General features: G+C 36.6%; 1 protein-coding gene across 6 annotated transcripts in view; it reads left to right on the top strand.

Annotated features, from left to right (window-relative positions):
* The window catches only part of TDRD5 (tudor domain containing 5), an 89,624-nt gene extending 72,152 nt beyond the window's left edge, over positions 1–17,472 (top strand). For all 6 annotated transcript variants that reach the window (XM_028121587.2, XM_028121584.2, XM_088016801.1 and 3 more), the window contains 4 exons: positions 5,141–5,323; positions 6,054–6,197; positions 12,391–12,601; positions 17,228–17,472. In XM_028121587.2, coding sequence (XP_027977388.2) covers positions 5,141–5,323; positions 6,054–6,197; positions 12,391–12,601; positions 17,228–17,472 — 783 coding nt within the window. The remainder of the gene's footprint in view (positions 1–5,140; positions 5,324–6,053; positions 6,198–12,390; positions 12,602–17,227) is intronic.
* The last annotated feature ends 596 nt before the right edge of the window (positions 17,473–18,068 follow it).

The following is an 18,068-nucleotide window of genomic DNA, read 5'->3' as shown; positions in this document are numbered from 1 at the left end:
GTTGAAAATAGAGCTACCCTACGACCCAGCAATTGCACTCCTGGGTATTTACCCCAAAGATACAAATGTAGGGATCCAAAGGGTTACATGCACCCCAGTGTTTACAACAACAATGTCCACAATAGCCAAACTATGGGAAGAGCCTAGATGTCCAAGACAGATGAATGGATAAAGAATAAGTGGTGTGTATATATATATATTTATACACACACACACACACACACACACACACTGGAATATTATGCAGCCATCAATAGGAATGAAATCTTGACATTTGGAACGACGTGGATGGAACTGGAGGGTATCATGCTGAAGGAAATAAGTCAATCAGAGAAAGACATGTATCACATGCCCTCACTGATATGAGGAATTCTTAATCTCAGGAAACAAACTGAGGGTTGCTGGAGTGGTGGGGGGGGTGGGAGGGTTGGGGTGGTGGGTGATAGACATCGAAGAGGGTATGTGCTATGGTGAGTGCTGTGAATTGTGTAAGACTGTTGAATCACAGACCTGTATCTCTGAAACAAATAATACATTATGTTAAAAAAAAAAAGCAGGAGGGGAAGGATGAAGGGGAGGAAATCGGAGGGGGAGATGAACCATGAGAGACTATGGACTCTGAGAAACAAACTGAGCGTTCTAGAGGGGAGGGGGGTGGGGGGATGGGTTAGCCTGGTGATGGGTATTAAAGAGGGCATGTCTGCGTGGAGCAGTGGGTGTTATACGCAAACAGTCATGGAACACTACATCAAAAACTAATGATGTAATGTATCGTGATTAACATAACATAATAGAAAAAAATAAAAAGAAAGACTGTTTTATCTATTTTAGGGTTTGTGCCTTTCCATATAAATTTTAGAATAAGTTGTGTATTTCTGCAAAATACCTTGTTGGGATTTTGATAGGAAGTACATTAAACTTGTTGGATCAATGCAGGAGAATTGACATCTTTACTGTGTTGAGTCTTACACTATACAAACATGTTTCTACATTTAATTAGGTCTTCTTTGATTCCTTACATCAGCATTTTGTAATTTTCAGTATATAGGTCCTGTATGTGTTTTAAGTATGTACCTAATTGTTTCATACTATTTGGAATGATTATAAATGGTGTTGTATTTTTAATTTCAGTTCTGCATGCTCATTGCTGGTATATAGAAATGCATTTGATTTTTCTGTACAATCCTGTGTACTGTGACCTTGCCTACTCAGATTTTTTGTAGACTCCTTGGGATTTTTTAAATAGACGGTCATGTCCTCAGCACGGGACAGTTTTGTTTCTTTCTTTCTGATCTGCATGCCTTTTATTTCCATTTCTTGCCTTATTGCATTGGCTAAAGCTTCTAGCACTGTATTGGATAGGAATGGTGAAAGACAAATTTGCATTATTCCTGATCTTGGGGAGAAAAGCATTACTTATAATTTTAGTTTTTTTTTTTTTTAATCAAGGTGAGAAGATTCCCCTCTATTCCTATTTTTCTAAGAGTTTTTCTCACAAGTGGATGCAGAATTTTATCAAATGCTTTTTCATTGATTGTTATAATCATATAATTTGTCTTCTTTAGATTGTTCATGTAGTGGATTACACTGATTGAATTTCAGATGTTAAACCAGCTTTGCATACCTAGAATAACACCACTGGTCATGGTGTGTAATTCTTTTATATGTTGTTATATTCTGTTTGGTAATATTTTATTGAGGGTTTTGCATCCTCAGTTCTTGAGAGATATTAGTCTATAGGTTTTTTTGTTTGTTTTGTTACTGTCTTATATGGTTGTAGTATCAAGGTGATACTGTCTGCATAAAAGGGGCTGGAAAGAAGTGTTCCCTCCTATTTTCTGGAAAGATTATGTAAAAATCAGTTTCTTTTTGTGGGTGGGTGGAGGTTAATTCTTTAACTGTTTCTTAGATTACTTCAGTGAAACTGGCCTGGAGATTTCTTTTTCAGAAGAATTTAGACTATAAATCAATTGTTTTAGTAGATAAGAGTATTAAAGGTGACTGTTTCATTCTGGGTTAGATTTAGTATTTTGTGATTTTTGAGGAATTGGCTCATTTAATTTCTGTTGTCAATTTTGTGTGTCTGCAGTGTCTACAGAGAGTTGTTCATAGTATTCCTTTATTATCCTGCAGTGATGATCCCCTCTCTCATTCCTAATGTCAATTTGTGTCTTTTCCTTTTTGTCCATCTTACTAGAGGTTTTATCAGTTTTACTGAATTTTTTCTAAACAGTCATCTTTTGGTGTCCTTGATTTTATATCTGTTTTTCTGTTTTCAAGTTCATTGTTGTTGTTCAGTGTTCATTGTTTTTCATTGCTCTTATGTTTTTGCTTTCTAGTTCCTTTTTTTAATAAGTTTTTAAGGATTTTATTTATTTGACGGAGAGAGAGAGAGAGCACAAGCAGGGGGAGCAGCAGGCAATGGGAGAAGCAGTCTCCCCACTGAGCAGAGAGCCCGAAGTGGGGCTTGATTCCAGGACCCTGAGATCATGTCCTGAGCCAAAGGCAGATGCTTAACTGCCTGAGCCACCCAGGCACCCCTCTACTTTCTTAAGATGGAAACCTAGATTATTGATTTGAAACCCTTTTTTTTCCTAATATAAGCATTTCATGCTCTAACCCTCTTAGTACCACTTCAGCTACATTTCACAAGTTTGAATACATTGTATTTTCATTTGGTTCAAATATATTCTGATTATTTTTGAGCTGTCATGTTTGACTCATAATTATATGACCCTAATTATTATTATATGGGTCATATAACAATGGGTCATATAAGTATGGATTATTTGAAAGTATGTTTCTAAGTGGACATTTTCCTGTTATGTTTCTCTTATTTACAGTTTAATTCTATTGTCTGAGAACATATTTTGTATGATTTCAGTTTTTTAAATTTGTTAAGGTACGTTGACATAGGATATGGTCTGTCTTGGTGAATGTCTCATGTGCCTTTCAAGAGACTGTGTTCTGCTTTTGTTGAATGGAGTGTTCTATAAAGGTTAATTAGATCCAGTTGATTGGTGGTATCATTCAGTTCTTCTGTATCCTTGCTGTCTACTCGTTTATTGATTACTGAAAAGAATGTTGAAGTCATCAACTATAATCTTGGATTATGTCTGTTTCTCCTTTCTTGTCAGTTTTTTTCCTTGCATATTTTGGAGCTTTATTGTCAGATGCCATATATTTAGGGTTGGTGTGTTTTCTTGATGAACTGACCCTTTTATCATGATGAAATGTCTTTATCCATAGTTACTTTCTTTGCACTGATGTCTACATTGTCCGGTAGCAGTATAGCCACTCCAGCTTTATTTTTAATTGTTGATATATCTTTTTCTATCCTTTTACTTCTAACCTAACCTACCTACCATTATATTTGAGGTAAGTTTCTTGAGACAGCGTATAGTTTAGTCATTTTTTAAATCCATTCTGATGATCTGAATTTTAGTTAGTATGTTTAGACATTTTACATTTAATATCATTATTGATTGTTTTGATTATAGGTCTACCATTTCATTGTTTTTATTTGTTACCTCTGCTTTTCATTCCTTTGCTTTTCTTTTCCTTCCTTTAGTATTATTTAGTGTTCTCTAGTAGTCCATTTTAGTTTACTTATTATATTTTTATTATATCTACCTATATAGTGTTTTGACTGGTTACCCCAGGAATTACAATATACATCTTGACTTTTCACAGTAGATGTAATCTGTATTCACCACTTCAAGTGGTATGTATATATCTTACCACCATTTAGGTGTTTTACTCCTTCCCACCTCCTTTATGCTATGTTTATATATGACAAGTATATATGTTGAGAACTTACAATGTTATAGTTTTTCCTTTGCACCTTCAAACAATTCAGGACAAGAATCGTCCATTATACTTCTCCAGATAGTGATCATTTCTGTTACTCTTTATTACTCTATATTCCAACTTTCCTTCTGGTATCCTCTTCTCTCTATCCAAAGATCTTCCTTTAGCAATTCCTTTAGAGTATATCTGCTGACAATTAATTTTTTTAGTTTTCTTCATTGGAAGTGTATTTATTTTATCTTCATTCTTGAAAGATATTTTTGCTGGATGTAGGATTCTGGGTTACCAGTTCTTTTCTTTCAGGCCTTAAAAATTTCATTGCACTTTCTTCTGGCTTTCATAATTTCTGAGGAAAAATCTGCAGTATTGTAATTGTTCCTCTATAATAACATGTCATTTTCCTTTGTCTATGGAGGTAGATTATAATCTACTTAGACATGGATTTCTGTTTGAGGTTTGCCAAGCTTTTTGAATCTGTAGGTTTATGTCTTACATCAAATTTGTGACATTTTCAGACACTGCTTCAAATACTTTTTCTGCACTGCACTCTTTCTTTTCTCCTTCTGGGACTCCCATGAAGCAAGTGCTAAACCTTTTGGTATTGTCCTGTAGGTCCCCAAGTCTCTGTTTTTGCTTTTGTTTTCCCATTTTTTTTCTCTCTGTTGTTCAGATTGGATAATTTGTATGGATCTCTCTTCAAGTTCATGAATTCTTTACTTTTAATTCTGTCCTGCTATTGAAAACAGACCTAGGGATTTTGATATTTGGTATAAAAACTTTTGCTGAATTTCCCTGTTTTTATGCTTGCCCACCTTCACTTTTACCCTCCAGAAGACCCTCTGGTTTTCCAGCAGGAAAATGAGGTGTAGCTTCCTTTGTATATGGAGGAATAGGGTTGGGTATCTGCTTCTTACACAGACCTTCTACCAGTGCTTTTGTCTTTGTTCCCACTTTACAGTCTCACTTCCAAAAACCTTGTAGTAGCAATTTCTGAGCATTTGCAGTATCTGGTATAAATTTGAGTTGCTTCTCAGTTTTTCCTGCTACAAGCTCAGGATTCTCCTTTCTCACGACTGCTTAGTAAGTTGTCACTTTCTTCTTTTCTCTATCCAGAATGTAGGTGGTGTTGTCTTCTGTTCTCTGTAACAATGAGTTTGTATCTAAATCTGAATATTTTGGTGACGTTTCAGGAGAGAGAGGGTAGTCAGTTATGTATTCAAACTGCTGTCTTTCCCTGGAGTCAGGAAAAAAATTGTAAACCTAAATTTTAAAATGTACTCCCATAGCAACTATAAATTAAAGGTTTTCTTTGTCTTCTGATACATTTTAGGATGAGATCCCCACTGGAATGCCATGCCTGGAATCAGTGACTATTGGTGATGATGTTTGGGATGAGAACTGGTTACCTCTGCAGGCTAAAATGGGAAAAGGGGGCGATGCTGCTTCCCACTTACTTACCTCAAGTCTTGGTGGAAAGAAACCGTACCCATCATGTAAAGAAATGCCACAGAAGGTTAGATCCCTGGGAAGACAGCAAATCATTACTGAAAAATGAAATGTAAATTACCTCAAGAAATCTATACACTTTGGAATTCAAAATGATTTATCACATGATAATTCAGAAGAATTCATTTTTTTCCCCAAAAATGGTAGTGATAGGGAGGAGGACAAGTTGAAACAGGAAAGAATAAATCATGGACTTATTGTCCCGTCTAACCTTTTAAGCATTATGATTTTTATCATTGGAATCTTAGGCCTTGGGATCTATAAATAAGCTGTTTTCACTAATTTTATTTTTATTGCATTAGCTTTATAATATTATCTCTGGGTCTCTGCAATGAGAATATTAGCTAATATTGGGCCTAACTATATGTTTAAAATGTAATTTACTTCCCACTGGTTATTAGAAGAAATATCTACAGTTAAATTGCTCCTTATTATTTATGCCATTTAAACACCAGATGATCATGAAAAATCATCTGGCCATGAAAACAGTATTGAAGAAAATACTATAAACCAGAGTTGTATTTGTTTTTATGACATCTGTGTGTTCCAAGGAATTCAAGATATTGGATATGGACCGATAAAACAAGGGGGCAAATTCACACAGATATGGAAACTTAATAAACACCTTTTCTTGTTTAATCAACTTTGCCTCCTTGCCTTTACCTTGCCCATATTATTCTCTGTCTGGATCATGTGGCACTATGTCTTAGTTTGTGCTTATAATTTTTTCTCTATAGGATTGGTGCTTTTCTGGACCCAAAGATATATGGGATGATTCATGGCAGCCTTCAGGCCTTGTGAATGGAATGAAAGTAGAAATTCAAAAACAAGAGGGATTGGGTGCTCAGCAAAAAAATACTGGCACAACCAGGATTCAGAAGGTAAATGTCTAATAAATGTTATTGACAGATTCTCCTGAGGAAGTGCTTTCGTTTTTAGAAAGTGAAATTCTGGTTAATGATCCCTCTATAGCATTTGGTGGAATACCTATACGCAAAATGTAGGTTGATTTTAAAATTAATTTCAGTCAACTTAATTTATCTCTTCAGAAGAAAATCCCAAGCTTAGAATTGAAAGATTGATAAAATCTCTGTAAGAGTTATAGAAAACAGGTATTTTCATATAATTTAGCCAAAAATATAAATCTCTATTTTTTTCTTTTATGTTGCTGTGGCAGAAAGCACTAATCCTGGAACAAAATATATTTGCTCTGTATTTCTCAAATATATTATGAGCATCCTAAAAACAGCAGGACAATATGTATGAATCATGAAGTCTGGCCACCAGGCCTCTGCACTTTTATTTTTATGTGTCACATTGAAAATAAAGGACTCAAGGCTGGGAGAGTTGTTGAAAAGCCGATTTGTGGAAGATGAGTTTTCTGAATGATGTATTTCCTATAAAATATGGTTATTTTGTATGAGAGCATTGATAAAGTATGCTATATTACATAGAATACTCTGTTCTAGAAATGTGGGTTGCTTAGCAGCACAGATTTAGTTTTAGGATAACACCTCAACCCTTCAAAAAAAAACCCAGTACCCATTAGCAGTCACACCCATTTCCCATCCTCCCATAGCCTGAGGCAACTACTAATCTGCTTTCTGTCTCTATAGATTGCTTATTTGGGGCATTTCATATAAATGTCATATAATATGTGGTCATTTGTGATTGTGTTTTCTTTGTTTCCTTTGCCGTGCAGATTTTTAGTTTCATGTAGTCTCATTTATTTTTGCTTTTGTTGCTTTTGCTTTTGGTTTCATATCCAACAAATGATTACCAAAACCAGCGTCCTAAAGCTTCCCCCCTATCTTTTCTTCTAGGAGATTTATAGTTTCAGGTCTTATGTTTAGGTCTTTAATCCATTTTGAGTCAGTTTTTGTGTATAGTGTAAGATAAAGATCCAGTTTCATTCATTTGCCTGTGGATATCCACTTTTCCCAGCATCATGTGTTGAAGACACTGTTCTTTACTTGTTGTGTAATCTTGGCACCATTATCAAAGATTGGTTGACTGAAAATGTGTGTTTTTATTTTGGGGCTCTCGATTTTATTCTTTTGGTCTATATGTCTGTTTTATGCCAGTCCCATAATGTTTTTATTACTGTAACTTTGTAGTATATTTTGAAATCAGGAAGGGTGATCCCTCCTCCCCCCAACCCTGAAGATTGTTTTGGCTCTTTGGGGTCCTTTATGGTTTCATATGAATTTTAGGATTGTTTTTCTGTTTTTGTAAAAAATGCCATTGGCATTTTGATAGGAATTGCTTTGAACCTGTAGATCACTTTGGGTAGTATGGAAATTTTAATAATATTAATTCTTCCAATCCGTGAGTATGGAATATCTTCCCATTTATTTATGGCTTCTTCCATCAATGTTACATAGTTTTCAGTGTACAGATCTTTCACCTTCTATTCTTTTTGATGCTATTGTGAATGTGATTGTTTTCTTAATTTCCTTTCCAAGTAATCTCTACACCCTGTGTTGGGCTTGAACTCACAGCCTCCGAGATCTAGAGTCAACATGCTCTACCAACTGAGCCAGCCAGGCACTCCTTAATTTCCTTTTCAAGTAGTTCATTGTTAGTGTATAGAAATGCAACTGATTTTTGTTTGCTGATATTTGAGTTTTCTCTTACTAATCTAGCTAAATATTTGTAAATTTTGTTTATAGCTTCAAAAAACTAGCTTAGTTTCATTGATTTTTTTTTCCTATTGTGTATTTCATTAATTTTTACTCTAATTTCTGTTATTTCATGCCTTCTGATTTTGGCCTTTGTTCTTTTTTTTAATTCCTTAAGGTATAAAGTTGTTTGTGATTCTTTATTTTTATGTAGGCATTTACTGTTATAAACATTCCTCTTCATCTACCTTTGGCTCAGGTTGTGATGCCGGAGTCCTGGGGTTGAGCCCCGCATCAGGTTCCCTGCTCAGCGGGGAGTCTGCTTCTCCCTCTCCCTCTGCCCCTCCCCCCTGTTCATTCCCTCTCCCTCTCTCTCAAATAAATAAATAAAATCTTAAAAAAAATTCCTCTGAGTTCTCATTTTGCTGTATCCCATCAATTTTGGTATGCTGTTTTCATTTGTCTCAGTATATTTTCTAGCTTCTCTTTGATCTCTTTGTTGACCCATTGTTTGTTCAGGAATATGTTGTTTAATTTCCCAGGTTTCTGGATTTAGTCTTCATTTTTGATGGATATTTTCCCTTAGCATTGAATTTTAGGGTGGCACTTTTTTCCAGCCCTTTGAAGATGTCCTATCATTATGTTCTGGCTTCTGTTGAATTGTCAGCTGTCAGGTGTCATTGTTCCGTTGACAATGATGTCTTTTTTCTCTGGCTTCTTTTAAGATTTTTCTGTCTTTTGCTTTAAGCTCTTTGATAATTATATATCTAGATGTAATTTCCTTTGGATTTACTCTACTTGTGGTTCACTGAGCTTACTGAATAAGAAGATTGATGCCCTTCATCAGTTTTAGAAAATTTTGGCCTATTTGTCTAATCAAATAGTGCTTTTCCCTCATTATCGCCCTCCTGCTGGCATTCCAGTTACCCATGTGCTAGCACTTTGGCTGAGTCCCACATGCCTGTTGGGCTCTTTTCTCATGTTTACATTTTTTCTTTTCTTTTTTTTTTTCCTGTGTCTCACTTTGGTGATTTTCTATTGATTCTTCCAGAATACTAGTCCTGTCATCTGTGGGATCTGTTCTGCTGCTAAACCCACACATTGAATTCTTAATTTCAAACATTTTTCAGTTCTAGAATGTCCATTTGATTCTTTTTTTAAATAAATTTGAATTCTTTGCTTAAATTCTTTACATTTTCATCAATTTTTTTCTGTTACTTCCTCTGCATTCTTAATCATGCTAATCACATTTATTTTAAAGTTTTTTTTTTTTTTTTCAGATAATGCCAATATCTGAATCAACTTTGGATATGTTCTTCCCTGCCCCAGCCCCCCGTATTTGATCTTGTTCTTTGATCCTGTTTTTGGTGTGGGAGGGGGGATGGAGAAAGTGGGAAGCATACCTCCTGATTTTTTTAAATTGAATATTTGACATTATGGATAAAAAATTACAGAGGCTCTAGATGAGTTATCTTCCTCTAAGGCAGACTGAGATGTCCTGTGGCTGACAGATACCAGCCAGTCACCTTAACACACACAATGAGGTTTGGTTTTAGGCTTTGTTAGGACTGCTCTATTTCACTTTTGTCCTTACTCCGTAGATGTGGCTGTTATTCCTAACATGGGATCCTTTGGGGATCTCAGCTGAAACCCTTGGTGGGGCTCAGACTCCATCTTCCTCTCCTCAGCTTTATAAGGTATAATTCATATTCCATAGTTACCCATTTAAAGTGTACAGTTTAATGGCTTTAGTGTATTCACTAGTCCATTAGCTTATTGCGCATTCATCCTACAAGGAATTGTAGAACATTTTCATTATTTCCCAAATATACCCTGCGTCCCTTAGCTGACACCCTCCCCTTTATCTGCCAGATACTCATCTACTTTCTGTCTCCGTTGATTTGCTTATTTTTTGTGACATTTCATGTAATTAGAATCAGTACAATATGTGATCTTTTGTGTCTGGCTTCCTAACATAATATTCTCAAGGTTGATCATGTATCAGTACTTTATTTCTTTTTATGGCTGAATAATCCATTGTATGGATATACCACATTTTGTTTATCCATTCATCAGCTGATGGATATTTGAGTTGTTTTCAGTTTTTTTGCTATTCGGAATAATGCTGCTGTGACATTCATGTACATGTTTTTATGGAGACATGTTTTAAATTTTATGAGGGTATGTACCCTAGGAGTGGAATTGCTGGGTCATATGGTAACTCTTTGTTTAATGTTTTGAGGAATTGCCAGACTTTCCTAAATAGACATTCCCACCGACCATATAAGAGTGTTCCAATTTGTCCACGTCTTTGCCAGTACTTGTTATATCTATTTTTTTTTTTTAAATCATAGCCATCCTTGTGGGTGTGAAGATGTATGTTATTGGGGTTTGGGTCTATGCTTTTGATTACATATGTTAATCATGTTTCTTGAAAGTCTGTCATTGACCTCTAGTTCCATGAGGTGTGTTTTCAGATAACTATGATGGAGGCAGTCATTGATAACTACAGAGAGCTAAATCTGGTAGTATGATGCTTCTCAAAGTATAATGTGCTTACACATCCCTTAAGAATCTTGTGAAGCTGCAGGATCTGAGTAAATTTGGGATGGGGACACAGGTTCTGCATATCTAGCAAGCTCCCAGGTGATGCTGCTGGTTGGTGAACCACACTTTGAGCAGCAAGGCTGGAGAACACTCTTTGGAGAAAGAACCTTGACTGTCAATTAAATGCTCAAGTTGACTGCAGGCAGTTGCTGTCAGAGTGTCATACAAATTTAGAAAGCATTCACCTGTGTTATTTTTTTTTTCCAGAATAAGCTATCAGAATGCATCTTAAATATGTTTTAACAATGCATCTTCAAAATCATATTTATGAGGAAAGAGAAAGGATATAGCCTCAAAAATTTGTTTCTGATTTCAATTTTTGTTAAACTACTGAAAATAGACAGCAGGACATAGTGTAAAAAACACTTGGTCTGGCTGGTCTGCAATCTGTGGCTTAGCCTCACCATAGACTAAAATCTACAGGTTGGCACAAGTTACCTTTTGGAGCCTCAGTTTTTCCATCGGCAAAGACTGATTTAGATAGTGATCTTTTCAGCTCTGAAAATTTATCATATAAATATTTATTTACCTGCCTTTGGAGCCTTATTGAAAGAACTCACTAATGCTTAGCCTCATTCTGAGAATAAACCTACAGGGTAACTAAAACACACATGAATTGCATAAGCCAAGTAAAAATTTGAATCTACATCTTTGATTTCCTGAAGTAGCATATTGTGTGGCCAGTATAGCTAATCTGAAATGTGAGTTTCATTTTTGCTGTCAAAAAAGGCTACCCACATAGCCCTTTGTATATTGCATAATTGTATAACTGCTTTCATGCCAGCCATATTTGAAAATGAGCAGAATTTTTTTGTTATGGAACAAAAAGAGAATGCCAATTGAGACTAGATGTCTACTACATATGAGGCTGAAGAACATACAAAGCTACATTTTCTGTTTGTATAACTACTGGTTCAGTTCACTCAGGGCAGATCCCAGACTGTTGGCAGCCTAGGTGGGGTAGGGCTGGCTTTAGTCATATTAAGGCCAGTTACCATCACAGAAGGTGAATGCTAAGTTACCATAGATTGTATCTACTTCAGCAATGACAGTATGGTAGGACATAGGATCTCGTGGTTAAAATTTGATATTCCATTCACTTAAGTCCAATTTAGTCTCCATATGGGATGTTCATCTTTTTTTCTCAAACCCTGGTTCTTAATATTCCATTTTGTCTCTTCTTCTGAGGAGCCTTCCTTTAACTAGTTTATGTTCTCCTGGTGTGTTCACACTGCAGAATGTGGGCCAAGCCTCCATTCATGGCTGGCTGCAGGACACACACTGTTTCTTCAACTGAGGGCTGTGAGCTTGGGGACAGGGATCCTGTCTTACTGGGAGATTGTGAGAACAGGAACTGGGCTGAGTTCCCATCTCTGCTTTGTCACCTACTGGGTGACACTGGATAGCTTCGCCTCTTGTGAAGAGTGTTCTGCTAAGTGAAAGGGCCCATGGTGAGGACAACAGAACCCCAAAGCTAGAGCTCGTACTGACGTTTGAATGAAGAAGCACATGCCGGTAGCCTGGCCGTGTGCCGGCCGGTGAGCACTCACCGCCTTCTCTCGCCTTTCCCACCGCCCTTCTGCCACTCTGTGTGGCCGCTTTCGGCACTGTGTTTGCTCGTAATGTGTCTTCAGTAAATGTTTCTTGAATTGAATTGATGGTCACTAAGTTAGAAAGGGACTGTTTTTTTCTAGAGAGGAACTAGGTTCTTAAAAGTGAGTAGTGGTATTAATTCTGATATGAAAAATATTTGTCTCTATAACTAAGGAACCAAAACAGGGTTAATTCTTCCTGTTACACTAACAACTACTTTTCATGCTTTTGCCCTACTTTTCTCATACTGCAGCAGCCAAACCTAGAGAGTTCTTCGGATTCTTCCACATTGCCCAAGTTGGAGGAGTTCTATATCTCTCTGATACGGTCGCAGCAGTCAGCGGAAGGGAGCCAGCCCGAGGCCAGCAGCATCCAGACTCCGGCCAAGCCCGTTCAGCTGTCCTCAGCAGCCCTTAGTGCAACGCCTCCGGTGCTTGATCCTGCAGAAAAACGCTCTGGTTCAGGTAGCTTTACATTTAATTGACAAACACAGTGGTTTGTCATCCTGCTAAAAATTAGCTTGCATTGATCTTTTCAGAACCTACCTTGAAAAATTGCTGACTTTAGCCTTGGTCTCAAGTCCTTACTGGGCTCAGTTGTCCCTTCTATTTGCCACTCCTCTTTTTATGAGCAGTTTGGTTGGGGGGCGTCTGTTTTACGTACAGTAGAATTTGGCAGTTTTGAGTAGATGGTTCTGTGAGTTTTGACACACGTATACAGTCTTGCTGCCACCACAGTCGTGACCTAGAACAACTCCACCAGTTCTTTGCTTCCCTCTGCAGTCATTCCCTCCCCTTGCTCGCTGGTTCCCGCATGTTACTTTCTCTTTTCTAGAATTTCATAGAGTCATGCATTATATGGTTTTTAAGTCTGACGTTTTTCACTGAGCATGATGTTTTAGAGATTGATTTATGTTGTTGCCAGTGTCAAAAGTTCTTATTTATTGCTAAGTGTACCGTTGTATGGATATCTTGTCATCAGATGAACAGATTTGGGCCTTTATGAATAAAGCTGCTGTGAACAGTCACACACGCAGCTCTTTGTATAGACATAGTCAGTACGTACCAAGGAGTGAAATTGCTGGGTCACGTGATCACTGCATGATGAACTTTTTAAGAACTACCAAAACGTTTTCCAAAGTGGCTCTTCCATTTTTGATTCACACAGGATTACATGAAATCTGATTGCTCCATCTCCTTGCCGGCAAATGATATTACCAATCTTTTAAAATTTTGCTATTCTAGTGCATGTGTAGTGGTATCTTATTGTGGTTTTAATTTACATTTCCCTGTTTGCCAGTGAGGTTGACCATCTTTTCATGTGCTTATATGCAATCTGTAAATCTTCTTTAGTGAACTTACGTGTTCAAATGCTTATTTTTATTGGATTATCATCTTTTCACTGATTTGTAAACATTCTTTATTCTGGACACAAAAGCTTTGTCAGATACATACACCTATATGTATGTGATATATATCTCACAAATATTTTAAGTGTGTGACTTCCTTAACAGCATCTTTGGAAGAGCAAAAGTTTTCATTTTGATGAAGTCTGATTGATTTTTTTCTTAATATAAAGTTTGAGCTTTTTGTGTCCTATTTAGAAATCTTTCCTAACCCAAGTAACTGATTTGCTCTTTTTCTTATGAAAAGTTCTATAGTTTTAGGTCTTAAAATTAGATCTGTGATCCAATTTGTTAATTTTTGAGTTACGGTTTGCATTAGTATTATGGTGTGATGTAAGGATCAATGTTTATTTTGATTGCATATAAATATTCAGTTCTAGTACCATTTTTTGAAAAGACTATCCTTTTTTATTATTTTTTTTTAAAGATTTTTTATTTATTTATTTGAGAGAGAGAATGAGATAGAGAGAGAGAGCATGAGAGGGGGGAGGGTGCGAGGGAGAAGCAGACTCACCGCCGAGCAGGGACCCCGATGCGGGACTCGATCCCTGGACTCCAGGATCATGACCTGAGCCGAAGGCAGTCGCTTAACCAACTGAGCCACCCAGGCGCCCAAGACTATCCTTTTTTAAACTGCCTGATGTCTTTGTCAGAAGTCAGTAGGCGGTATATGTGAGGGTCTATTTATGTTTTAGTTGTTTATATGGCTTTATACCACTGCCTTGATTAGTGTGGCTTTATATGTCTTGAAATCATACAGTTTTGTTCTTTTTCAAATTGTTTTGGCCATTTTAGGTCATTTTCCGTATGAATTTTAGAATTAACATAAATGTACACAAAGCCTGCTAAAATTTTTATTGGGATTTTTTTATACATTGTAATATTAGTTTCAGGTGTACAATATAGTGGTTCAACAATTCTGTATATCACCTGATGCTCATCACCACAAGTGCCTCCTTAATCCCCATCACCTATTCAGTACCCGTCCTCCCCTGCTTCTGGTAATGTTAGTTTTTTTTTTTTTCCAAGTTTTTATTTAAATTCCAGGATAATTAACATACAGTACAATACTGCTTTCAGGGTTATAATTTAGTGATTCAGCACTTTCATACATCACCCAGTGCTCATTACAACAAGTGCACTCCTCAGTCCCCATCATGTATTTTACCCATCCCCCACCCACCTCCCCTCTGGTGACTGTCAGTTTGTTCTCTATAGTTAAGAGTCTGTTTCTTGGTTTGCTTCTCTCTTTTCTCTCCCATGCTCATTTGTTTTATTTCTCAAACTTCACATATGAGTGAAATCGTATGGTATATGTCTTTATCCTGCAGACTGATTTCACTTCGCATAATACTCTCAAGCTCTATCACAAATGGAAGATTTCATTCTTTTTTATGGCTGAGTAATATTCCATTGTATGTATATGTGTGTGTGTGTGTGTGTGTTTATATATATATATATATATATATATACACGTATATATATGTATATATATCTCACCTCTTCTTTATCCTTTCATCAGTCAGTGGACACTTGGGCTGTTTCCATAATCTGGCTATTGTTGATAATGCTGCTATAAACATCAGGGTGCATGTATCCTTTTGAGTTTGTATTTTTGTATTCTTTGGGTAAATACCTAATAGTACAATTGCTGGATCATAGGGTAGTTCTATTTTTTTAACTTTTTGAAGAACCTCCATACTGTTTTCCAGAGTGGCTGCATCAGTTTACATTCCCACCAGCAGTACAAGAGGATTCCCCTTTCTCCACATCCTTGTCAACACCTGTTGTTTTGTGTATTGTTGATTTTAGTCATTCTGACAGGTGTGAGATGATGTTGCATTGTATTTTGATTTACATTTCCCTGATGATCAGTGATGATGAGCATCTTTTCATGTGTCTGTTTGCCATCTGTATGTCTTCTTTGGAAAAATGTCTATTCATGCCTTCTACCCATTTTTTAATTGGATTATTTGTTTTTTTGGGTGCTGAGTTGTAGAAGTTCTTTATATATTTTGGATACTAATCCTTTATCAGAGATGTCATTTGCAAATATCTTCTCCCATTCTGTAGGTTGCCTTATTTAGTTTTATTGATTGTTTATACCTTTGCTGTGCAGGAGCTTCTTATTTTGATGAAGTCCCAATAGTTTATTTTTGCTTTTGTTTCCCTTGCTTCTGCAGACGTATCTAGAAAGAAGTTGCTATGGCTGATCTCAGAGGTTACTGCAAGTGTTCTTGTCTAGCTAGATTTCTAGCTGCCTCTTCTCTCGTTCTTTTTCCCACAAATTCTAGGCACCTTGGCCTTCTTGAATTCCAAACTCTGTCTTTTCAACCGAGTTAAGATCTCCAGGCTCAGTTTGGCTTCTTCCTTCTTGTACTGAAGCCTTGAAACTATTCCAGCAGGAGCTAATGTCGTTGTAGCACTTACTTCACTTGTTTCCCTTGTCTTAGGGATCACTGCCTTGCATGCCTGTTGTTCAGTGTCTGAATCTGCTCCTGTTTCAGACATTCTGCCCAGTTTTCCAGTTGTTTAAAGCAGGAAAGGTGGTTTTTCAATCACTGTTGAATTAACATCAGATCTGGAAGCAGAAGTTTTGCTACTCTTTTAAATTCTTTGATCATGTGTCCCTGCTTTCATATATTTATACCTTTTAAAATCTGAGCTCACCAAAACTGTGTAAAACTTTATTTTATTAGAACTCACCAGCTCTTTTCCTCTCTAGTGAGCATTAATTATAGCTTTATGATCAGAGTTTTACTTTTTGGAATACCCTGTCAAATTCTCCTTGAATGTGATTCATCACAAATGTATGGAACATATACCACGTGCTACTATGTTAGTTGCGAAAAATGCAAAGATGAATAAAGTACTGGATTATGTTCGTGTTTTCTCTAGATTTTTTGAAATCTGTGTTTTTAAGGTCTAGAGCAGTGCTTTGCAAAATATAATCATAACTGGTACTAGTCTGCGAAGTGTTTGTGATGATGGACAACACATTAGCACATTATTTAGCTCACCTGCATTTTTTTTTTTTTAACTAAAGCAGAATTTTCTTGAAAGAAGCAGTGTGTGGCTTAGATGCTGGCAAAAGCTCCTTCTTTCATTGTAGGCAGGTAATAAAGAGTTCATGATCTAGAGTATACATGTGACAATGCCTAGCATCCCCTTCCTTGGCTGTTTGGAACTTTTGGCACTGATTCCTAAGGAATTTATTTTATGGCTGATAACCCGTTTTTGGGACTTCTTACAAACATCTTGGTCAGTTTTGTTTTTACACTGGTACATTCAAATTGAAACCACTTTGGCAATAGAAAACACATGTGGGACACCATTGTGCTCTCTGCTGGAAGGAAAGAGGAGAGCTTCAGGACTCCTCCCTGGTATTGGAATTATATCCAATTCTGGTGTCCTAGAAAGAAATTTTCCCTTCCCTGTTCATAAGTACCTTTTTTCCTCTCTTTCCCCCCCTCATTCTGACAAGGATTTATTTCATCTCAATTCCCCATTCTCATTTCCTTGCCATTTGTTGACTGATGAGTCTCATCCTCTCTAATTGTAACAGAAAATGTCACCACCTAAAGAAAATGATTGTCACACACACTAGTAAAGATCTAGAATGGGAAAGAGAAGGCAATGAGTGTGAGAACCCCTTGAAAAGACTTGTGTTTTCTTTCTTTTTCAGTGGAGAGCTCTCCAGAGAGCCTAAAGAATGATTTCTCTAGTAGCCATGCTATTACAGTATTCAAAGACAAGAGTCACGGAGCCATGGACCAGCTCTCTTTGATCTTGTCTCCTGAGCACCAGATTTCCCAGAAGCTCTACATTCCTCGGAGCACAGCCACTGCTGCCTTAGGAGCTGCTGCACGGTTAGCCACCTCCAGGAGCCTCTTACACTGGTACCCCAGTGTGAAAAGGATGGAAGCATGAGGGAGGGAGGAGGGGAGAAAATAATAAGCCAGGTGCTTTAGGGCTTGGTGATTTCCCAAGGTCAAAACGAGGAGGTATTGAGACAAAACGGTATTTTGATAGTTGATGCCTTTGTCTTTCTGTGTGATCGTATGTTAGCTTTATTTTGCAAACAGTGTACTTTGTTGTGTAAGTATTGATATTTAATGTTAGTTTTAATTTTTATTGACAGTGTTTCTTATTCCATATAATTTTGTTCACCTTAATGTAGTTTAAAGGAATTTTTATTTTTTGTTGTTTTTGTGTGTGTTTCTATAAATGTTTTTCTTGTACATATCATGACTGATAAAACTGAAAAACTAATGTTTTGTGATCCATATTTAGTAAGACAAAAATTATCTCAGATTCTTATTTCCAGAAAAAGGATGTCTGAATTATAAAGACTGCTTTTTCTTTTTCATTTGAAATTTTCTATATCATAGAGATAATTCAGGGCTCCAATTCTTACCATTATTATTTCTTTGAAATGCTAGGATCAGTCAGAAAGTCCACATCCTGAAGCTTTGGTCATGTAAACACTTGCACATTTAAAAAAATGTAAGTAGTCTTTCAGTACA

Source organism: Eumetopias jubatus, unplaced genomic scaffold (genome assembly GCF_037043125.1).
Source record: "Eumetopias jubatus isolate StellerSeaLion01/CBP00866 unplaced genomic scaffold, mEumJub1_p1.0 scaffold_12, whole genome shotgun sequence".
NCBI classification, from domain to species: Eukaryota; Metazoa; Chordata; class Mammalia; order Carnivora; family Otariidae; genus Eumetopias; species Eumetopias jubatus.
This window is presented reverse-complemented; position numbering and strand designations above follow the sequence as displayed.